This window comes from Loxodonta africana, chromosome 3, assembly GCF_030014295.1.
Source record: "Loxodonta africana isolate mLoxAfr1 chromosome 3, mLoxAfr1.hap2, whole genome shotgun sequence".
Lineage (NCBI taxonomy): Eukaryota > Metazoa > Chordata > Mammalia > Proboscidea > Elephantidae > Loxodonta > Loxodonta africana.
The window spans coordinates 32,365,746-32,389,848 of record NC_087344.1 but is presented as its reverse complement, the minus strand read 5'-3'; the positions used below and the strand labels follow the sequence as shown (position 1 = coordinate 32,389,848).

Sequence of the window (24,103 nt, the reverse complement as noted above, 5' to 3'; positions counted from 1 at the left end):
ATCTCAACCCCCAACCCCATCGGGGCCACCCAGTCCCCATCAACTTCCTCCTTTTTCGCCCTCATCCGACCCGAACCCCGCAGCGCTGCAAGACCCCCAGTCTCGTTCCCGCCCCCTCCGCCTCTGCTTCCACGTCCCCCATTAACACGCAGCCCAGCCCCCTCCCCAGACATTCCCCCACCCACGGCGCGCGCCCCGAGCCAGAGCCTCCTTCCCGCGCGCGCGCGGCACTCACCTGGGCCTCGGCCGCCGCGCGCCGTGGTCCCGGGCCCGCAACCCGCCCGCCGGCCACCGCCGGCCACCCGCCGCTCCGCCGCCGCTCCGCCCCGCCGCGCCCACCGCTCCCCCCACTCCCCCCGCTCCCCCGCTTCCGGGTTCCGGAGGGGCTGAGCCGGGGGCGTGACGCCAGTACGTCTCGGGGGCGGCACGAAATAAACCACGCCCCCTAAGCCCGCCTCCCGCCACCTACTCCTCACGCTTGTGGGCGAGACCAAGTATGAAGGATGGCGGGGGAGGTACACGCCCAGAGGACGCAAACTGCGCCCGCAGCCTGTGCTTGCCGGCGGGGCGCTGCCACCCCTTCTGCGGCTCCTGAATGGGACGTGGGGGCGTGTCCAGCCTCGACTAGCCACACTTCGAGCTGAAGGCGGGAAAATGGCGGATTCTTCAGGGCGCGGCGGCGGGTAAGTTGGGGCTCCGCCGGGTTGGATTTGGGGGCCCGGCGGGAAGACTCCGGCCAAGGGCTGGGGGCGGGGGGCTGTAGAGTCGGGTAGTGGGGTCTTCGAGGCGAGGCCGCTGGGGCCCTGTCAGGGATCGCCTGGGATGCGCAGGCCCTGGCCGGCGTGCGGCTTCTGCGCATGCTCGGGGGACGCGGGCTCCCGACGGGACCGTGAGTTCGAATCCCGAGGCTTCGTGTTGGAATCCCGGGCCATGAGTTCATATCCCGGCTCCATGAATTCAAATACTCCGGACGCGAGTTCGAATTCTGGGGCCGCACGCTCGTTGAGGGGCAGCGTTGGACCAAAGCTTCCTCTCTCTCTGCCTCGCAGTCCTCCGCTCCGAAAGGGGGCTGATAGCGCCATACAACTTAAGGGCTTGTGCCAGACTTGAACGGGCTTAGAAGTGTCTGACCCATAAAATGTGATAGGTCGTTGATAGTGGAATTGTCTTTATTTTATGGACAATCAGCGAGTTAACGCATCTCCTTTGGTCTTCCCAACCCTGGTATTGTAGCCTTTGCATTTACAGATGAGATGATCCCTGCTCAGGAAGGGAAAGTCATTTGTGAACAAGACAAAGAACAGACGTTGAACGCTTATCAGGTTCCAGGCACGATTCTGGGGCTGCGTTTGTCTTGTTTTTTCACCCCCTCAGTGCTTATTGAGTACCTGAGGTGTGCCAGGTGCTGGAGGTACAACAGGGAATTAAAATAGAAAATTCTTGCCCTCCTGGAGCTCAAAACCAAAACCAAACCCGTTGCTGTCCCCTTGATTCCGACTCATAACGATCTTATGGGACAGGATAGAACTGCCCCAAAGAGTTTCCAGGGAACGTCTGGTGGATTCGAACTGCTGATCTTTTGGTTAGCAGCCAAGCTCTTAATCACTGGAGCTTAAGTTATTAAAAAAAAAAAAAAACCAGTGGCAGTGGATTCGACTCAGACTCCCAGTGATGCCATTTATGTCAGAGTCGAACTAGACTCCCCAGGGTTTTCAGTGGCCGATTTTCTGGAAACATCACCAGGCCTTTATTCTAAGGCGCCTCGGAGGTAGACTTGAACCTCCACTCTCTTGGTTAGCAGCCAAATGCACCACCCAGGGACTTCCCTGAGATCTTACTAACTTTCATTTACTGAAATCACTCAGGTTTCCTCCACCCATCCTTGCCCTAATCCTGTGAGATTTGAACTAGCACCTTTAAGTCCCAGGTGAGGTACCTGGGGTGCACAGAGGTGCAGTGACTCCCCCCACCCCCAGGTCCCACAGTTGTGGTAGGAGCCTGTTTAGTTTGACTCTAACAAAAAAAACCAAACCCACTGCCGTCGAGTCAATTCCGACTCACAGCGACCCTATAGGACAGAGTAGAACTGCCTCATAGAGTTTCCAAGGAGCGCCTGGTGGATTCGAACTGCCGACCCTTTAGTTAGCAGCCGTAGCACTTAACCACTATGTTACCGGGGTTTCCAGTTTGACTGTAGTTCCCTGGGTAACACCTAGAACTCTTGCTCTAATCTTTTCTGGTTCTGACACTTGCCAGGGTGACCTGTTCAAGCCTCGGTTTCTGGTCTGGAAAATGAGGCTTAAGCGAGATAAAAACGAGTTGCCTTGTCGACCCTGACTCATGGCAACCTCACGTATGTCAGGGTAGAACTGTGCTCCATGGGGTTTTCAGTGGTCTTTCTTAGGAGGCTCCTTTGGGTGGACTCAAATCTCCAACTTTTCAGCTAGCAGCTGAGCGCTTTCACCATCTGCACCACCCAGGGAGTCCTGGCACAGAGTAAGTGTTCAGTAACACGTCAAATGAGTGATTCTGCAGCAGCAACTGCTGTTGCCCCTCACTGTACTCCAGTGTCTGGGAGGCAGGAGGTACTCAGTAAATATTTGTTGTGTGAATAACCCAGGGGTACTAACCCAGATTTTGCCCTCCTAGGGGCCTTTATGAAACACTGCCTGGTCCTGGGCCATCCTCACAGTGTTTCGTTTTGTTGTACATGGGAGGTCACTATGAGCTGTCTAAACAACAGCAACGACAAGGGGCATTTAACAGTATCTGGAGACAGTTTTGACTGTCACAGCTGGGTGAGAGGGGTGCTACTGGCATCGAGTGGGTGGAGGCCAGGGATGCTGCTAGCATCCTACAGTGCACAGGACTGCTCTTACCACAGAGAATGACCTGGAACCAAGTGTCAGCAGTGAGAAGCCGAGAGGCCCTGGGATGATGAATGGATGGGTAGAAGCACGGGCTTGAAGACAGAGGGATAACTTAGAACGCTGCTATAAAACTCCTGTCATGAAATAACGAAGCCCGAGATGTTAGCCCTAAAAAGGAATTCAGTCTTGATACATGCTACAATGTGGATGAACCTTGAAAACATGATGCTCAGTGAAAGAAACTAGACACAAAAGGCCACGTAGTGTATGATTCCATTTATGTGAAATGTTCAGAACAGGCAAATCCAGAGGTAATGCATTAGTGGTTGCCTAGGGCTTGGGAGGAGGGGAGATAGACAGTAACTGCTAATGGGTATGTGGTTTCTGCTTGGAGTGATGAGAATGTCCTGGCACTATATAGAGGTGGTAGTAGTACAGGGTTATGGATGTACTAAATGCCGCTGAGTTTAAGATGGTTTTTTTTTTCTTTTATTTGTGAAAATATACATGACAAAACATATGCCAACTCAACAATTTTCCACATGTCCAATTCAGTGACATTGATTACATTCTTCACGTTATTCAACCATTCTCACTATCCTTTTCCAAATTATTCAACCATAAAATGGTTAATTTTATGTTAAGTGAATCTTACCTCAAATTAAACAAAACGAAACAGAAGGAGACCTGATGTAATAGAGGAGAGAGGGACCGTGAGGCCAGAACCACTGACTCACCAGCGACGGGTACGGGAGAGTCCAGGATGATTCCCAGGTTTCCAGTCTGGGTGAGTGGGCAGAGGAGGATGCCTGGAACAGGCATCAGCGGCTCAAGGCGGGGCAAGCCTAGGGGTGGAGATCAGACCTCAGCACTTGGCTGACTTCAATGAATGCAGCTCCTGTTGTCACAGCAGCAGGATTCCCTTCGCTCAGCTCACTGCAGGCAGCCACATCCGTGGTCCAGGGACCTCCAGAGTGAGACATGGTCAAGCTTGGGAATGCTTCAGCAGAGAGGTGACCTTGACAAATGCCCCATGGGTGTACACAGACTCTTCCCAACTCTGCAAATACACAACAGTTATCCTCCTTTGAAGAAGAAAGGTCTGGTGATCTACTTCTGAAAAAATCAGCTGTTGAGAACCCTGGTGGAGCACAGTTCTACTCTGACACACGTGGAGTCCGCATGAGTAAGAGTTGACTCAATGGCAACTGGTTGAAGAGCCCCTGGATTGTGCAAACGGTTAACGTGCTCGGCTGCTAACTGAAAGATTGGAGGTTCAAGCCCCCCCCCAAGGTGCCTCAGAAGAAAGGCCTGGCCATCTATGTCTGAAAAATCGGACACTGAAAACCCTCTGGAGCACAGGTCCACTCTGACACACATGGAATCACCAGAAGTTGGAATTGACTTGACGGCAACTGGTTTTTTACTCTGTACCAGTTGGCGGGAACAGAGCAGTGAGCAGAACAGACAAAAAAGGTCCCTGCCCTTCCAGAACTTTAGAGCCCATCTTCCTGTTGGCTGCCACTCGTCTTCAGAAAACATGGTTCGCCTTGTCTGTCTCCTGCTTCAAGCCCTTCCTTGTCCCTCATTGCCCATAGCAGGGGTCGGCAAACTACAGCCTGCAGACCAAGCCAGCTTGTCTCCTGTTTTTGTATGACCAGCAAGCTAAGAGCAGTGTTCACATTTTTATATGATTGTAAAAAAAAAAAAAAAGACTAGTATTTCATGACATAAAACTTGTATGAAGCTCAAATGTCAGTGTCTGTAAATAAGGTTTTATTTCCTTATGTATCATCTGCCTGCTTTTGTGGTATAATGGCAGAATTGAGTAATCATGACAGAGACTGTGGTCCACAAAGCAGACAGTTTTACTCTCTGGCCTCTTATAGAAAAGGTTGCTGACCCCTGGCCTACAGAAACAGGTCTGAGCCCTTAAGCTCTTCAGAACTGTTGTGGCCTGGCCCAGCTTCCTCTTCCTCACCCTGTACCCCTGCCCACCTTCTCCACCCAAACCATTTTCTTTGTTGTTAGTTACCATTAAGTTGGCACCTGACTCATGGCATCACCATGCACAACAGAATGAAGCACTGCCCAGTCCTGTGCCATCCCCATGATTGGTTGCAGATTGGACCAATGTGATCCATAGGGTTTTTATGGGCTGATTTTTGGAAGTAGATTGCCAGGCCTTTCTTCCTAGTCCATCTTAGTCTGGGAGCTCCACTGACAGCTGCCTGGCATCACAGCAACATGCAAGCTCCCACTGACAAGTAGGTGGTGGCTGCACATGAGGTACGTTGAATTTGAACTCAGGTCTCTTCCATGGAGGCGAGAGCTCTACTACTGAGCCACCAGCGACCCCTTTAAAGGGCTGATTAATTTCTGTTTTCTCCCACTGTGCCCTTACTGAACTCTCCTCCTGGAGTGCCCCTTCCCGTGGCTGTGTGTCCGAGTTACCTTTATCCTACACCTCCCACTCTTTTCTGGGCCTGGAGCCCTCGTCTTCATACGTGTCCGAGAAGGGAAGTGCTGGTCTTCCTTTTCTGGGAAGGAACTCTGTCTTTTGCTTGCTGCCATATCCCCAGTGGTGTACGGTAGGCACGTAAACGTTGATGTCGTTAGATGTTAGCGTACCCATGGTGAAGTTGAGGTCTTCTTTGACGTTCGGCCGTGATACTCTGACCTCACAGAGCTTTTCTTCTTCTGGTCCCTTTCCAAACTCAGATGTACAGCCATGTCCGTAGATAGTGTCCTGTGGCTCCTGTAACAAAATACCACACACTGGGCGGCTTATACCAACAGGAATTTATTCTCTCACAGTTCTAGAGTCCAGATTTCTGAAATCAACGTGTCTGCAGGGCCGTGACCCCTTGCCTGTTCCAGCTTCTTGTGGCTCCAGGCATCCTGGGCATGTGCCACATCACTGCAGTCTCTGCCTCCATTGTCACATGGTCTTCTCTTCTGTGTCTGTGCCTCATCTCTTCTCTTGTAAGGACACCTCTCACCCTGGATTAGGACCCAGGCTCTGATTTGCTCAAATGATTTGGGCTCGACTATTCACCTAAAAGTGCCACAGTAGAAAGACATGACCATCTGCTCCCATAAAGGTTGTTGTTAGGTGCCGTCGAGTCGATTCCAACTCATAGTGACCGTGTGTCCCACAGAATGAAACGCTGCCCAGTCCTGTGCCATCCTCACAATCGTTATTCTTGAGCCCATTATTGCAGCCACTGTGTCAATCCATCTCGTTGAGGGTCTTCCTCTTTTCCACTGACCCTGTACTTTACCAAGCATGATGTTCTTCTCCAGGGACTGACCCCTCCTGACAACATGTCCAAAGTATGTAAGACGCAGCCTCGCCATCCTTGCTTCTAAGGAGCATTCTGGTTGTACTTCCAAGACAAATTTATTCATTCTCTTGACAGTCCATGGTATATTCAGCATTCATCACCACAATTCAAAGGTGTCAGTTCTTCTTTGGGCTTCCTTATTCATTGTCCAGCTTTCACATGCATATGATGCTATTGAAAATACTACAGCTTGAGTCAGGAAACTCTATGGGGCAGTTCTACTCTGTCCTGTAGGGTCCCTGTGAGTCGGAATCGACTCGACGGCACTGGGGTCTGGATTGAGTTGGGCACACCTTAGTCTTCAAGGTGACGTTTTTGCTTTTCAGCACTTTAAAGAGGTCCTTTGCAGCAGATTTGCCCAATGCACTGTCTTTTGATTTCTTGACTGCTGCTTCCACGGGTTTTGATTGTGGATCCAAGTAAGATGAAATCCTTGACAACTTCAGTCTTTTCTCCATTTATCATGATGTTACTCATTGGTCCAGTTTTGAGGATTTTCGTTTTCTTTATGTTGAGGTGTAACCCATACTGAAGGCTATGGTCTTTGATCTTCATCAGTAAGTGCTTCAAGTCCTTTTCACTTTCAGCAAGCAAGGTTGTGTCATCCACATAACACAGGTTGTTAATGAGCCTTCCTCCAATCCCGATGCCCCGTTCTTCTTCACATAGTCCAACTTCTCAGATTATTTGCTCAGCATACAGATTGAATAGGTATGGTGAAAGGATACAACCCTGATGCACACCTCTCCTGACTTTAAACCACTCAGTATCCCGTTGTTCTTTCCAAACAACTGCCTTTTGATCTATGTACATGTTCTTCCTGAGCACAATTAAGTATTCTGGAATTCCCATTCTTTGCAATGTTATCCATAATTTGTTATGATACACACAAAACCCCATGAAGCAGTTCTACTCTGTAATATATGGGGTAGCCGTGAGTCAGAATTGATTTGACAGCAGTAGGTTTGTTTTGGTTTGTCACTCCAGTATGACCTCATGTTAACTGATAACATCTTCTAGACCCTGTTTCCAAACACGGTCATGTTCACAGGTACCAGGAGTTAAAACGTGGATGTATCTTTTTGGGGGACACAAAACACTAATGTTGCTCTGTATGACCGGCCTGGGGGCCCCTTAGCGGGGCTCTTCCTGTTGTGGTGGCCCTGCCCTGCAGAGATCAGCATGGGCAGGAGATGGGGGTACTGGGACCGGGCTCCCTGAGAAGCCCAAGGTTTGGTCTGGAGAAGGCACCTCGCTTGCTCCATTGTGGCCGCTTGCCCAACGAGATGTGCCTTAGTCTCCTAGCACTGCCGTGACAAATACCACACGTGTTGCATTTATAGGACGACATTCATTTCTTCACAGTCCTGGAGGCTAGAAGTCCTAAATCAGCATGTGACTCCAGGGGGAGATCCTTCCTTCTCGCTTTCAGCTTCGAGTAGCTGCTGGCAATCTGGAGTTCCTGGGCCTGTGCATGTATCTGGTTTTGTCTTCACATGGCCTCTTCTCCTGTGTCTGTGTCTCTGTGTCTCTTCTGCTCCTTTTATAAGACACCACTCAGAAGCAATTAGGTTTAGGACCCACGCTACTCTGGTATGACCTCAATAACATAACAGAAGAAAAGCCGTCTTTCCAAAGAGGGTCATATTTACAGTTATAGGGGTTTGGACTTCACCATATCTTTTGGGGGATACACAGTTCAATCCATAATGAGATGCAAGGACCTTCCTCTCTTCTAGGAAGCCGTCAGCAGCTGGTTCCAATACCCCCAGTGGCACCAAATCAAAAGGAAAAAGAGTACAAGGTGAGCAAAGCCAGGCTCTGCCTCACGATCCAGTTTTTTTGTAAAGTTGACTTTTCTTTCATTAAGTGCTGCCAGGTGGGTGTTCCAGGTAGACATGCAGGGCAAGCTAAGTGAACTCACTGGTGGGAAGGGTGGGAAGGATGGAGTGACCATGTGCAGAGTCACGGGGTGGCAGGTGTAGCAGGGAAGTGGGCAAGACCGGGTGAGGGAAGTTGAGGGTGTCAGGTGAGTGGGTTCAGGAGACTTAGGCAGGCTGAGGGGCTCCTGGAGCCTCGGCACCACAGGGAGTAAGCTAGGGAGGGAGGAGCAGTGAATGAAGGTACTGGGGGGAGTTGATGCTTCCTGTCCTCCCTCTGCACCCCAAGTCCACTGTTTGATCTGACCTCCAGCAAATATTCTTTGACCAGAGTTCCCTGTTGAACTCTGATAAATGTTCTTGGATGTACACACACACACACAAAACCAAACTCGTCGTTGTGGAGTCAGTTCCAACTCATGACCTCTCCGTGTGTGCAGAGTAGAACTGTACTCCATAAGCTGTACTCCAGAACTGTACTCCTGAGGTGCTCCTGGGTAGGTTCGAATTGCTGACCTTGTGGTTAGTAGCTTAACCCTTAACCGTTTGTGCCACCTACGGACTCCTTTGCATATACCCGGTGTTCCATTAATGTTCTTGCATACAGTAGTTGACCCATAAATGTACCAGAGTGCTAAAGGGCACATTTGTTAGTGTCAGGAGGAGCAGTTCCTTCTGTTGCTATTGTTTGCCCAGGTTCCCAGTGGGTGGGGATCCTGGGCCCATTGGGTCTTCAAGGTCATTTTTTTATAGTTCATGTTATAAACAGATTGTGTGTGTCTCCCCACAGGTGGAAGAATGGTTGAACCCAGATATTTGCAGTATGAGAAGAAAACATCCAAAAAGGTAACCCTCAATTTGTTAAAAATCATTCTCAAAGTGGTTCTGAGAAAAGTCCACTGGGCTGGTCACAGTGTGTGCTGGACAGAAGCGTCATGAAATCTTTGCCCAGTTGTTTTTGAGATCATTAGCTCTTAAAGCTGAGTTGTGAGTGGCCGATCACTCTACAAATTCATTTTGCAAATCTATGACCCCTGCTGAAACTTAAAATTGATCCTGCTTTTCACCCCAGTAATTCAGTTTCCGGATTCTGTTCAGAAATTCTACCAGGTGCCCAGCACATTTTCCTTGGCATGAGTTGGTATTTTAAAAATACCTGCAGTTTTTTAATGGAAGGCTGTGGAAAAAACAACATACTTGACTAGCCCATATTAGAGGAATAGTTAAGTAAACTATGGTGTGGCCGCCCTGTGAAATAAACAACCATTAAAAATGACAGCATGATTCTAATACATTGTTCTAGGAATCTTGTTGGCTGCTGCTGAGTTGGCTCAGACTCATGGTGACTGTTGTGGATTGAATTATGTCCCACCAAAAATATATCAGTTTGGCTGGGCCACAATTCCTGGTATTGAGTGGTTTTCCTATATGTTGTAAGTCCTGTCTCTGTGATGTTAATGAGGGGGAATGGGTGGCTGTCGTGTTGAACAAAACCCACTCTCTTCGAGTTGGTTCCCACTCTTAGTGACCCTATAGGACAGAGTAGAACTGTCCCATAGAGTTTCCAAGGAATGTCTGGCAGATTGAAACTGCCGACCTCTTGGTTAGCAGCTGTAGCACTTAACCACTACACCACCAGGGTTTCCTGTGTTAGTGAGGCAGGGCTCAATCTACAAGATTGGATTGTGTCTTGAGGCAATCTCTGGAGATATAAAAGAAAGACTGAGCAGAGAGACAGGGGACTTCATACCATCAAGAGAGCAGAGCTGGGAACAGAGCACATCCTTTTAGACCTGGGGTCCCTGTGCAGAGAAACTCCTAGTCGGGGGGAAGATTGATGAGAAGGCTGACAGAGAGAGAAAGCCTTCCCCTGGAGCTGACACCCTGAATTTGGACTTGTAGCCTACTTTACTGCGAGAAAATAAACTTTTATTTGTTAAAGCCATCCACTTGTATTTCCGTTATAGCAGCACTAGATGACTAAGACAGTGACCTTACGTAGAACAGAATGAAACAGTGCCCATTCCTGTGCCATCTTCGTGATCGTTGCTATGTTTGAGCCTATTGTAGCTGTTGTGTCAATGCACCTTATGGAGGGTTTCCCTCGTTTGCGTTGGCCTTACACTTTACTGAACCTGGTGTTCTTTTCTGGTGATGTGTCTAAAGTGAGTCAAAGTCTCGCCATCCTTGCTTCTAAGGAACATTCTGATTCTGAGACTGATTTATTCATTGTTTCAGCAGTGCACAGTATATTCAATATTTTTCACCAACACAACAGCAAATAACAGTTCACGTGCATCAGTTCTTCTCTTGCCTTCCTTTCTCATTGTCCACCTTTCAGCGCATGTGAGGTGATTGAAAAGACCATGGCTTGGGTCAGGTATACCTTAGCCATCAAAGTGACATATTTGGGAATGTAAAATGCTGAGAATCACTTTGGAAAGTAGCCTAACTGTTTCTAACTAAAACTAAACATTCATTTGCCCTATGACCCAGACATACTACGTGTGTCCACAAACAAGACTTGTTCAAGAATGTCCGTGTCTGCTACTTCTGTAGTAGCCTAAAACTGACAACAGCATGTGTGTCCATCAGCAGCAAGCAAATAAATGAATGGTGGTATATTCATGCGTAGAATACTCTTTTAACAAAGTAAAAGAAACTATAAAAGTGAGGATGGTGAGACTTCGGCTCATGTTGGACACATCGTCAGGAAAGACCAATCGCTGATAAAGGACATAATGGTTGGTAAGGTAGAGGTCATCGAAAACGAGGGAAACCCTCCATGAGATGGGCTGACACGATAGCTGCAACAGTGGACTCAAACACAACAACGATCTTGAAGATGGTGCAGGACTGGGCATTGTTTCCTTCTGTTGTAGGTAAGGTTGGCGCTGGCTTGACAGCATCTGATGACAACAACATATAAATGCAAACTACGGGGTTGAATCTCAAAAATTGATGCCAAGTGAGAAAGCCTTAGATAAGAGTACATAAGGTAGGAATTTGTTCATGTGAAGTCCTAGAACAAGCAAACCAAACTGTGGTGAGAAAAATCAGAGTAGTGTTTGCCTTTCAAGGGGGTGCTGGGGGTTGTCTGGGAAAAGGCAGGATGGAACTTTCTGGAGTGATGGTAGCATTTTAAGTAAGGTCCCTGGGTGGCGCAAAGGGTTTGCACCTAGCTTCTAACTGAGAGGTTGATGGTTCAAACCCACCCAGTGGCACCACAGAAGGAAAGCCTGGCAATCTGCTTCTGTAAAGGTGCTTCAGCCAAGAAAACCCTATGGAATAGTTCTACTCTGTAACGCATGGGGTCACCATGAGTTGGAATTGACTTGATAGCAACTGGTTTTTTATTTTTTGGGGGGTAATATTCTATGTCTTGACGAGAGTGTGGTTTGCACAAGTGTATGCATTTGTCAAAACTCAAAATGGCTGGGGACCATGGTTTCAGGGAACATCTAGGTCATTTGGCATAATAAAATCTATTAAGAAAACATTCTGCATCCCACTTGGGAGAGTTGCATCTGGGGTCTTAAACGCTAACACACAGCCATCTAAGATCCAACAATTGGTCTCAACCCTCATGGAGCAAAGGAGAATGGAGAACACCAAAGACACAAGGTAAGTATGAGCCCAAGAGTCAGAATGGGCTGCGTAAATCAAAGACTACATCAGCCTGAGACCAGAAGAACTAGATGGTGCCCGGCCACAACCAGTGACTGCCCTGACAGGGAGCACAACAGGGAACCACCGAGGGAGCAGGAAAGCAGTGGAATGCAGACCTCAAATTCTCTAAAAAGACCAAACTTAATTGTCTGACTGAAACTGGAGGGACCCTGGAGGTCATGGTCCCCAGACGTTTTGTTAGCCCAAGATAGGAACCATTCCTGAAGCCAACTCTTCAGACAGGGATTGGACTGGACTGTAAGACAGAAAATGATACTGGTGAGGAGTGGGCTTCTTGGATCAAGTAGACACATGAGACTATGTGGGCAGCTCCTATCTGGAGGGGAGATGAGAGGGCAGAGGGGGTCAGAAGCTGGCTGAATAGACATGGAAATACAGGGTGAAGAGAAGTGTGCTGTCTCATTAGGGGGAGAGCAACTAGGAGTATACAGCAAGATACATGTAAGGTTTTGCATGAGTGACTGACTTGATTTGTAAACTTTCACTTAATGAACAATAAATAAATAATGACTTAAAAAAACTCAAAATGGCACTTTTAAAAAAAATTTTTTTTATTGTGCTTTAAGTGAAAGTTTATAAACCAAGTCAGTCTCTCATGCAAAAATTATATACACCTTGCTATATACTCCTAGCTGTTCTCCCCGTAATGAGACAGCACACTCCTTCTCTCCACCCTGTATTTTTGCGTCCATTCAGCCAGCTTCTGACCCCCTCTGCCCTCTCATTTCCCCTCCAGACAGCAGCTGAAAATGGCACATTTAAAAAAAAACTTGAAAGATCCTTAACGATGTGAGAAAATGCTTCATGTGATATTAAATGGAAGCAATTGATAGATGACCCAGTGGTGTGTTCTGCTTCCGTGTTTATATCCTGAGAATAGGGGAAGGCAAAGCTTAGGTTTTTCCCCTCGATTTCACAAATCTTGGTTTATGGTTAATAAAACTTAGTGGAGTATTCATTTCTGCTATTAATCTTTCCTCATCCTCCAAGTTAGGGTGGGCTGTGGGTCCTAGGGTGGGCTGCAGGTTCTCGAGAATGTGACTTGAGACCTGGCTTGAGGAAAAGGACTCCTTTTGGGTTCACTTCTGGGGCTGATCTTCAACCAAGTGTCATGGTGCACATGCCACAGGGCTAACACTGCTGTGAAACCCTGGCAACAGGTCCCCCTTGTGGCTGTACATTGCAATATTCCTGATTTTTAAGAGCTTTCCTCTTTTTTGCAATCTGCAGTAAAACCTGTGAATGCTGGAAGCGGTGTAAGGCAGAAACCTATCAGAGAAAAAAAAAAAACTCAAAAATATTCCACTAGTAGAGAGAGATAAAAAAGTGGTAAGACTCCACCCTGTCACACTGTATGTGTGACATGCATAGTAGAAAACTGCTTTCTGGGTTTTGCAAGTTTCCGCATTTGACAGGATACAGAATGTGGAAATTATCAGAACAATATCATTAATATCACATGTAAGTAAAATTTTGCTGACAATCACTCAAAAGCCGTTTCAGCAGCGCATCGACAAGGAACTGTCAGAAATTCAAGCTGGTTTCAAAAGAGGACGTGGAATGAGGGATATCATTGCTGACATCAGATGGATCTTGGCTGGATGCAGAGAATACCAGGAAGATGTTTACCTGTGTTTTATTGACTACACAAAGGCACTCGACCCTGCGGACCATAACAAACTATGGGTAACATTGCGAAGTATGGGAATTCCAGAACCCTTAATTGTGCTCATGAGCAACCTGTACATAGACCAAGAAGCAGTTGCTTGAACAGAAAAAGGGAATACTGCATGGTCTAAAATCAGGAAGGGTATCCATCAGGGTTGTATCCCTCCACCATACTTATTCAGTCTGTATGCTGAGCAAATAATCCGAGAAGCTAGACTGTATGAAGAAGAATGCTGCATCAGGGTTGGAGGAAGACTCATTAATAACCTGCAATGTGCGGATGACACAACCTTCCTTGCTCAAAGTGAAGAGGACTCGAGGCACTTTCCTAATGAAGATCAAAGACCACAGCCTTCAGTATGGATTGCATCTCAACATAAAACAAAAATCCTCACACCTGGACCAATGAGCAATATCATGATAAACAGAGAAAACTTTGAAGTTGTCAAGGATTTCATTTTACTTGGATCCATAATCAGCACCCATGGAAGCAGCAGTCAAGAAATCAAATAATGCGTTGCATTGGGCAAATCTGTTGCAAAAGACCTCTTTAAAGTGTTAAAAAGCAAAGATGCCACCTTAAGGACTAAGGTTTGCCATGGTATTTTCACTTGCCTCATATGCATGAGAAAGCTGGACAATGAATGAAGAAGACTGAAGAAGAACAATGCCTTTGAATTACGGTGTTGGCACAGAATATTGAATATACCGTGGACTGCCAAAAGAACAAACAAATCTGTCTTGGAAGAAGTACAGCCAGAACGCTGCTCACGTACTTTGGACAAGTTATCAGAAGGTTCTAGTCCCTGGAGAAGGACATCAAGCCTGGTAAAATAAAGGTCCATGAAGAAGAGGAAGACCCTCAATGAGATGGATTGACGCAGTGGCTGCGACAGTGGGCTCAAGTGTAGCAATGACTGTGAAGACGGCACAAGACTGGGCAGTATTTCGTTCTGTTGTACATGGGATCGCTATGAGTTGGAACCTACTCGATGGCACCTAAAAACAATAGCAGTTTTGCCTTTTCCAGAAGGTTGTTTAATTTGAATCACACAGTATGTAGTCTCTTGCATCTGACTTTGTTGACTTGTTAGCAGCTGTGGAGTGTCTGCCTTGTGGCGACCTTATATACAAGAGAACGAAACATTGCCTGATCCTGCATCATCCTTATCATTGCCGGCATGTGTAAGGCCATCATTGTGGCTGTTGTGCCAATCCATGACACTGGCTTCCCTTGCCCTTGTTAGGCCTCTACTTCACTGAGCACGATGTCTTCCTCCAGCAATTGATCCCTCCTGATGACGTGTCCAAAGCAAGCGAGCCAGATAGTGCTGTACTGCAATCCATAGGGTTTTCGCTGGCCAATTTTCAGAAGTACATTGCCAGGCCTTTCTTCTTAGTCTGTCTTAGTCTGGCATCGCCACTGAAACTTGTCCACCATGGATGACCCTACTGGTATTTGACATACCAGTGGTGTGATGGTTAATGTTATGTGTCAACTTGGCTAGGCTGTAATTCTCAGTATTCTCTAATTATTCTCCGTTTTGTGATCTCAGGTAAGGGGTGTTGCCTCGAGGGTGTGGCCTACATCCAGTATATATGGACGTTCTGGCAAAGCTTACTCACTTTGGATCCTGCATCTGACTTGTCATCCTCTGACCTCTGGTTCATGGGATGTGACCCAGCAGCCTTGGCTCACCAGCCCCTGCAATCATGTGAGTCAGGAAGAGCCTCCAAACTGACACCTGACCCATGGATTTGGGACTTGCCAGCTTCTGCAACTGCATGAGCCATTTCCTTGAATGAATGTGTTTGTGTGTATTTATATATACGCAAATATGTTTCACTGGTTTTGCTTCTCTAGAGAACCCAGCCTAAGACAGGTGGCATAGCTTCCAGCATCACAGCAACCTGCAAACCGCCATAGTACCACAAACTCTTAGACAGGTGGTGGTCTTTGATTTAACAGTACATTTGAGGCTCTTCCATGTTATTGCGTGTGTCACTTGTTAGGTGCCGTTGAGTCAGTTCTGACTCATAGTGACCCTGTGCACAACAGAAGGAAACACTACCTGGTCCTGTGCCACCCTCACAATTGTTGCCATGCTTGAGCCCATTGTTGCAGCCACTGTGTCAGTCTATCTTGTTGAGGGTCTTCCTCGTTTTTGCTGACCCTCTTCTTTACCAAGCATGATGTCCTTCTCCAGGGACTGATCCCACCTGACAACATGTCCAAAGTATGTGAGACGTAGTCTGGCCATCCATGCTTCTAAGGAACATTCTGGTTGTACTTCTTCCAAGACAGATTTCTTTGTTCTTTTGGCGGTCCGTGGTGTATTCAGTGTTGTGCGCCAATACCACAATTCAAAGGCATCAATCCTTCTTTGGTCTTCCTTATTCATTGTCCAGCTTTTACATGAATATGAGGCGATTGAAAACACAATGACTAGGGTCAGGGGCACCTTAGTCTTCAAGGCGACATCTTTGCTTTTCAACACTTTAAAGAGGTCTTTTGCAGCATATTTGCCTAATGCAACATATCTTTTAATTTCTTGACTGCTGCTTCCATGGATGCTGATTATGGATCCAAGTAAAATGAAAACCTTGACAACCTCAATCTTTTCTCCATTTATCACGATGTTGCTTATTGGCCTAGTTGTGAGGATTTTTGTTTTCTTTATGTTGAGGTGCAATCCATCCTGAAGGCTGTGGCCTTCGATCTTCATTAGTCAGTGCTTCAAGTCTCCTTCAGTTTTGCAAGCAAGGTTGTGTCATCTGCATAACGCAGGTCGCTAATGAGCCTTCCTCCAGGCCTGATGCCCCGTTCTTCTTCATATAGTCCAGCCTCTCAGATGAGTTGCTCAGCATACAGATTGAATAGGTGTGGTGAAAGGAGACAACCCTGACGCACACCTTTCCTGACTTTAAACCGTGCAGCGTCCCCTTTTTCTGTTCAAACGACTGCCTCTTGGTCCATGTACAGGTTGTTCATGAGCACAAATAAGTGTTCTGGAATTCCGTTCTCCACAAAGTTATTCATAATTTGTCATGATCCACACAGTTGAATGCCTTAGCATAGTCAATAAAACACAGGTAAATATCCTTCTGGTATTCTCTGCTTTCAGCCAGGATCCATCTGACATCAGCAATGATTTCCCTTGTTCTACATCTTCTGAATCCTGCTTGAATTCTGGCAGTTCCCTGTGCATATACTGCTGCAGCCGCTTTTGAATGATCTTCAGCAAAATTTTGCTTGCGTGTGATATTAAAGATATTGTTTGATAATTTTCACATCCCGTTGGATCACCTTTCTTGGGAATAGGCATAAATATGGATCTCTTCCAGTTGGTTGGCCAGGTAGCTGTCTTCCAAATTTTTTGGCCTAAACGAGTGAGTAATTCCAGCGCTGTATCCGTTTGTTGAAACATCTCAGTTGGTATTCCGTCAATTTCCCGAGCCTTGTTTTTTGCCAGTGCCTTCAGTACAGCTTGGATTTCTTCCTTCAGTACCTTCGGTTCCTGATCATAGGTTACCTCCTGAATTGGTTGAATGTCGACCCGTTCTTTTTGGTACAGTAACTCTGTGTATTCCTTCTATCTTCTTTTGATGCTTCCTGTGTCGTTTAATCTTTTCCCTGTAGAATCCTTCAGTATTGTGACTCGAGGCTTGAATTTTTTCTTCATTGAGTTCTTTTAGCTTGAGAAATGCTGAGCGTGTTCTTCCTTCTCGGTTTTCTATCTCCAAGTCTTTGCACACGTCATTATAATACTTTACTTTGTCTTCTCGAGCTGCGTGTGTCACTAGCTCGTCCCTTTTTCTTACTGAAGAAGGTTCCATGTGAACGGACCCCAGTTTATTTATCCATTCAGTGGTGGAAGCACATTTGGTTAGTTTCCTGTCCTTGGCAATTACGAACAAAGCTATTATAAACCTTCACGTCCAGGTTGTTGTGTGGACATGTGTTTTCTTCTTTCTTGTGTAAATAAATACCCCGGAGTGGGGTTGCTAGGTCCTATGGTAGGTGTGCATTTAACTTTATAAGAAGCTGCCAAACTGTTACCCAAAGTGGCAGCACCAGTTTACATTCCCATCAGTGGTGTGTGAAAGTTCCAGTTGGTATTTCAAATTTTCAGCCCTTCTACTAGGCGTGAAGTGCTGCCTCATTGTGGTTTTAATTTGTATTTCTCTGGTGATATTGAGCATGTTCTTAGGTGTTTAGTGACCATTCCTATATCTTTGGATGTCTCTGTTCAAATCTTTGGCCTATTTCCTCCACGACCCCCCAGATTGTTTGTTTTCTTGCTGCTGAGTTTTGAGAGGTCTTTCTACTGAGTTTTGAGAGGTTTTTCTATATTTTTTCATAGCATTGACTCGACGGCACTGGGTTTGGTTTTTGGTTTTTTCTATATTTTTTATATCAACCCTTTATGTTGATTTGCCAATATTTATTCTTAGTCTGTGTGTGGCCTGCCTTTCCATCCTCTTCAGGTCTTTTGAAGAGCAGTACTTCTTGATTTTGATGAAGTCCAATTGATCCATTTGTTCTTTCATAAATTGTGCTTTTGGTGTTCTGTCCAAGAAACCTCTGCCTAGCCCAAAATCACACAGACCTCTCCTGGGAGTTTTATCATAGTTTTTTGTTTTACATTTAGGTTGGTGATCCATTTTGAGTAAATTTTTCTGTCCGGTGTGAGGTAGGAATTGAAATTCATATGGACGTTTAATTGTCCCAGCACCGTTTGTTGAATTGTCTTTCCTCGTTGTATTGTGTTTGCACCTTCACTGAAAAATCAGTTGATTCTGTATGTGTGCATCCATTTCATTCCATTTTATATGTCTGTCCTTGTGCCAGTGCCACACTGTCATGATTAGTGTGACTTTGTAGGAAGTCTTTGTTCTAGGTTTGTCTAGAGAAATAGAACCAGTTAGACAGATAGGTAGAGAGAGGAGTCCCTGGGGGGTACAAACTGTTAAGAGCTTGAGCACTAGCTGAAATATTGGTGGTTTGACCCCATCCAGAGGCACCTCAGAAGGCCTAGTAGTCTGCTTCCAAAAGGACACAGCCATGAAAACCTTATAGGGCATTCTACTCTACACACGTGGGGTCACCATGAGTCAAAGTCCACCCTGTGGCAGCTGACAACAACAGCAGATGCACTTAAATGTATTGAGAGAGATTTATCTTAAGGAATTGGCTCAGGCAACTGTGAGGGACTGCCAAGTCCGAAATCTGTAGGTAAGGTTACTGGAAGAAATGCAGTGTTTTGGCAGCATATCTGTTTACAGCCTGGAGGTGGAACATACCCTAGGGAAAAACCCCTTTTTGCTCTTAAGGCCTTGAACTGAAGGGTCACTGATCGGTTTTACTTAAGGCCAGCTGATTTAACCATATGAAGCTCCGTGGAAGAAAGACCTGGCAACAGTCTACTTCTGAAAAATCAGCCGGTGAAAACCCTGTGGAGCATAGTTCTACTCTGACACACATGAGGTCACCATGAGTTAGCATTGAGTAAACACATTAGTTAGCATTGAGTCAGCAGCGAATAGTTTGGTTTTTAACTGCTTCATAACAGCAAACTAGACTAGCGTTCGACCAAACAACTGGGTACTATAGTCTAGCCAAGTTGACACATGGCACAAACCATCACGGTCTTGAAATCAGGTCATGTGAGTCCTCTCACTTTGTTCTTTTCCAGAACGATTTTGGCTATTCTAGTTCCTTTGCCTTCCCATATAAATTTTAGAATTGGCTTGTTGATTTTTACCAAAACTCTTGTTGGGATTTTGATTGGGAAATTTGATCTGGGAGAATTGACATCTTAATAACCTCGAGTCTTTCATTCCATGAATATGGTCTTAGTCCTCTAGTGCTACTGTAACAGAAATACTACAAACAGATGGCTTTAACAAATAGAAATGTATTCTCTCACAGCCTAAGAGGCTAGAAGTCTGAATTCGGGGTGCCAGCTCCAGGGTAATTTGCTTTTTCTTTGTTGATCACGATGTTGCTTATTGGTCCAGTTGTGAAGATTTTTGCTTTATGTTGAGGTGTAATCCATAGTGAAGGCTGTGGTCTTTGATCTTCATCAGCAAGTGCTTCAAGCCCTCTTCGCTTTCAGCAAGCAAGGTTGTGTCATCTGCATATCGGAGCTTGTTAATGAGCCTTCCTCCAGTCTTCATGCCAACTTGTTCTTCATGTAGTCCAGCCTCTCAGATTAGTCGCTCAGCATACAGATTGAATAAATATGGTGAAATGATACAACGCTGACACACACCTTTCCTGATTTTAAACCACGTGGTATTCCTGTGTTCTGTTCAAACGACTACGTCTTGGTCTATGTACAGGTTCTACATGAGCACAATTAAGTGTTCTGGCATTTCCATTTTTTGCATTCTAACGTCGACCTCATATTCTTGCTAAAGGAGCCCTGGTGGCACAGTGCTTAAGTACTTGGCTGCTGACTGAAAGGTTGGTGGCTTGAACCTATCAGCCACTTGACAGGAGAAAGATGTGACAGTTTGCTTCTGTATAGATACACCATGGAAACCCTATGGGGCAGTTCTACTCTGTCCTGTAGAGTCGCTGTCACTCGGAGTCAACTCAATGGCTACAGGTTTAGTTTTGTTTATTTTTGGTTTATTCTTGCTAAACTCAGTGATAGTTGTGTTTTTAAAGATGTTTTGGGATTTTCTATGTAGAGAATCATGTCTGCAAGTAGAGACAGTTTTATTTCTTCTTCTCCAGCCTGCGTGCCTTTTGTTTCTTATTTCAGGATCTACAGTACAATGTTGACTAGGAGTGGTATTTTAGTTCTTTAGAAGGTTTTCTTTTTTTTTTTTAAGGTATTATAACAGTAGTGCTAGGTCCATGGTTTGCTTACCTTTTGTAAGTTCTGAATGTTGATGCCTGTATAAAAACTTTTGTTTTGCACAACAACCAAAGTAATATGTTCTCTGTAGTAAACTGGCAAATACTAAAACATGCACATAAAATCCATCGCCTGTAATCTACCATCTCAGAGGTCATCACTGGGAAAACGTTTGGTGTGTTTCCTACGCTCTGTACATGTGCGTGTCCTTTTTGACAAAATTAGCTTTGTCCTGCATATATGAGATTAAATCGCAGAACTCCTGAAATCTATCCCTTGCCTCAGAGTGGTACCTGGGTGGTGCAAACAGTTTGCCCTTGACTACTAACCTAAAGGTTGGGAGTTCGACCCACTGGTACCACAGAAGAAAGACTGGCAGCCTGCTCCCATAAAGTTTACAGCCAAGGAAATCCTATGGAGCAGTTCTACTTTGTAACACACGGGATCGCCAGGAGGCGGAATTAACTTGATGGCAACGGATTTGATTTTTTTTTTTTTTCCTCAAAGTAACAGCAGACTGCAAACTGCAGATAATGTTGGGGACCCTGTCACAAAGGGCTGGTGTCTTGTTCCCTGATTCTCACGTGTTCCCGTAACAGATTCCTGCAGCAGATGCATTAAAAGCCAGTGGGAAAGTGCTGGAAGGTGGAAAGAAACCCAACCTGCTCCAGAAAAGCAAAGGTGCTTCAGGTGTGTAATGATCAAGGGATGGTGGGAAATAGCTTACAGTTGTAAGGAAAGGCCTGTGTGTTATTTTGACTTTTCAGATGGTGATCAACATGGAGGTCAGTATTGTTTTCAGCTACATCAAGCTGACGTTCCCTCTTTCCTTTCTGGGGAGGGTCTGACGAGGGAACGGTCCTAACCCAAATGTCAGCGGCACCATGGTTGAGAAACCACACTTTAACGTAAGCACGATCATATAGAAAAGCTGCTTGTTAGAGTCGCGTTGTGTGGCTGGATAGAAAATTCGTTTCCTTAACGGGAGTGCAGTTTGTGCAGGCGACAGGCTACCTCACCACTGCAAAAGAAATGACAGTAGAAAGCCACCACCTCTCCACGGGAGCTTCCCCGTCCCCTACCCTGGAGGCAGCTGCTCTCAACAGATTGTTGTTTGTCTTTCCGTATTTTTTAAAAAATTGTAACATAAATGGTACCATATCTGTCTTAGTCTCCTGGGGTTGCCATAACAAAATACCACATGGGGGTGGCTTCAGAGAACAGAAATTGATTTTCTCACAGTTCTGGCGGCCAGAAGCCTGATTTCAGGGAATGGCAGGGCTGTACTCTCTGCCTGTCGGCTCTAGGGGAAGATTCCTTCCTGTCCTTTTCACTTTGGTAGTCCAGGTATTCCTGGGCTAGACAGAACCTCACACACCGTCTTCCCACTGTGTGTGTCCTTCTATTTTCTAACATACCTATTTCTCCAAACAAGGTCACATTCACAGGTACAGGGGTTAATCTTATTTGGGGACACAATTCAGCCCATACCACTAGCAAAAATTTGAGTTCTTGGTTGTCGTTGTTAGGTGCCATCGAGTCAGTTTTAACTCGTAGCGACCCCAAGTACAACAGACCGAAACATTGCCCAGACCTGCACGGTCCTCACAATTGTTGCTACGTTTGAACCCATTGTTGCAGTGACTGTGTCAATCCGTCTCATCAAGGGCCTTCCTCTTTTTCGCTGACCCTCTACTTTACCAAGCATGATGTCCTTCTCCAGGGACTGGTCCCACCTGATAATATGTCCAAAGTATGGGAGATAAAGTTTCACCATCCTTGCTTCTAAGGAGCATTCTGGCTGTACTTCCTCCAAGACAGATTTGGTTCTTATTCTGGCAGTCCATGCTAGATTCTTCTTGTCTAAGTGTGGAAGCTGAGGTGAAACCTCTCTACCAAGGGTGACCCTACTGGGATTTGAAATACCGGTGGCAAAGCTTTCATTATCACAGCAACATGCAAGCCACCACAGTATGACAAACTGACAGACACTTAAGTGTGGGAGATTGAGTTCTCAGAAGCAAGTAGTATTGTGTAAAAATCTGTGTGTTTCTTCGAAAATTGTTAGGAGGGAAATCAGGGTAAAGGAAACACCCCTTTCAGTAGATATGTGGTTCTGTAAGGAGCATGGCTTGCACAGGGAAATTTGAATAGTTCTTTGCTGTTGACATGTGGAGGGCACTATCAATTTTTCTTAAAATTTGTATTAAGTAAAATACACTCAGTGCAAAAAAAACGAGCATGTTTCTTGGCTACCTGTAGAGTCTCTTGTTGCCCAATTGTGCTGACTTGCAGCAATTCTTGCTCGGCCCACAGATTCGAATGGAGTTGGCAAGAGTGACCTACAGTCCACCATGCTGGAAGGACACAGGACGGCCCCGCCAGACCTGGATCTTTCTGCCATCAATGGTAAGTGATGAGCCTTATCCTTCCTTTTATGAGCTGGGCATTGAAATCGTAATTAGCTTCCAAAGCCTGCTGATCTCGCCGTTGAAACGCTTTTCTTTATCACAGATAAAAGTATGATCAAAAAGACTCCACAGTTGGAAAAAACAATGTCACAGAAAAATGATTCAAGTTCATTTTCTTCCTTGCGGAAAAAGAGCCCAGTAAGTGTCTGAAATGGGGACGGTAGTGACTGGTAGAATTCTTGCCTCCTGTGTGGGAAACCCGGGTTCGATTCCTGGCCGGTACTCCTCATGTGCAGCTAGCACCCATCTGTCAGTGGAAGCTTGCATGTTGCTATGATGCTGAATAGGTTTCAGTGGAGCTTCCAGACTAAGACATACTGAGAAGAAAGACGTGGCCACTGAATTCTGAAAATCAGCCCTTGAAAATCGTGTGATCCCAGTGGTTCAATCCGCAGCTGACCCTGGGGATGGTGCAGAACCAGGATGTGTTTTATCGCATTGTGCACAGAGTCGCCATGAGTCAGGGGCGGAATTGACGGCAGCTAACAATAAGAAGTGTCTGAAAAGAAAGGGGAAGTAACTAATTGGTTGCCCTTTTTGCCTGGTGCTGTCTGAGTCCCTGGGTCTATGACAGCAACCAAGACAGCCAATCCTTTTAGGGCGAAAACCAAGAACACAAACATTCCTAGATTGTATCTGGAGTTTAAATTTGCCCAAGCACACCTGCAAGAGTAGATGCGAACACCAAAAACCAAACTGAAGTAGAGGGTTAGTGAAAAAGAGGAAGACTGTCAACGAGATGAATTGACAGAGTTGCTGCAACAGTGGGCTTGAGCATAACAACTATTTTGAGGGTGGCGCAGGACTGGGCAGCGTTTCATTCTGTTGTACATAGGTTCGCTATGAGTCTGAACCAACTCGACGGCACCTAACAACACAAACTTGTTGCTGTCAAGTCAAGTCTGAGTAATGGTGACCCCATGTGTTACAATGTAGAACTGCCCCATAGGGCTTTCTTGGCTGTAATTTTTACAGCTGCAGATTGCCAGGCCTTTTGTCCATGGTGTTACTGGGCGGGTTCAAACTGCCAACCTTTAAATTAGTAGTTGAGTGCAAACCGTTTGCGCCACCCAGGGAGCCTTTAGGTGCAAAAACGGAATTACGTAAAACATGAAATGGGGGCTTTCTATAGGCCCGTGTTGTCCTAGGCGAGGTGTCTGACCCGGCCCTGTCCCTGACGGATGGCTGCAGTCTCACCAGGTCAAGGCAGATCCGGTGCTGGGAGGGCTACGGTCTGGTTCAACACTGACTTCCCGGGTGCCCCTGGCTGGCCCTTGACCCACGTGCTGCCACCTCTTCACCTGCCTG

At 46.1% G+C, this 24,103-nt stretch overlaps 1 protein-coding gene across 2 annotated transcripts in view; it reads left to right on the top strand.

Annotated features, from left to right (window-relative positions):
* The first annotated feature begins 435 nt into the window (after positions 1 to 435).
* The window catches only part of HAUS8 (HAUS augmin like complex subunit 8), a 32,984-nt gene continuing 9,316 nt past the window's right edge, over positions 436 to 24,103 (top strand). The window contains exons 1-7 of one of the 2 annotated variants that reach the window (XM_023552253.1): positions 436 to 683; positions 7,957 to 8,021; positions 8,888 to 8,943; positions 15,012 to 15,170; positions 20,924 to 21,014; positions 22,641 to 22,733; positions 22,839 to 22,933. In XM_023552253.1, coding sequence (XP_023408021.1) covers positions 655 to 683; positions 7,957 to 8,021; positions 8,888 to 8,943; positions 15,012 to 15,170; positions 20,924 to 21,014; positions 22,641 to 22,733; positions 22,839 to 22,933 — 588 coding nt within the window. In that variant the 5' untranslated portion in view covers positions 436 to 654. The remainder of the gene's footprint in view (positions 684 to 7,956; positions 8,022 to 8,887; positions 8,944 to 15,011; positions 15,171 to 20,923; positions 21,015 to 22,640; positions 22,734 to 22,838; positions 22,934 to 24,103) is intronic. The other variant, XM_010593238.3, reaches the window with a different exon arrangement.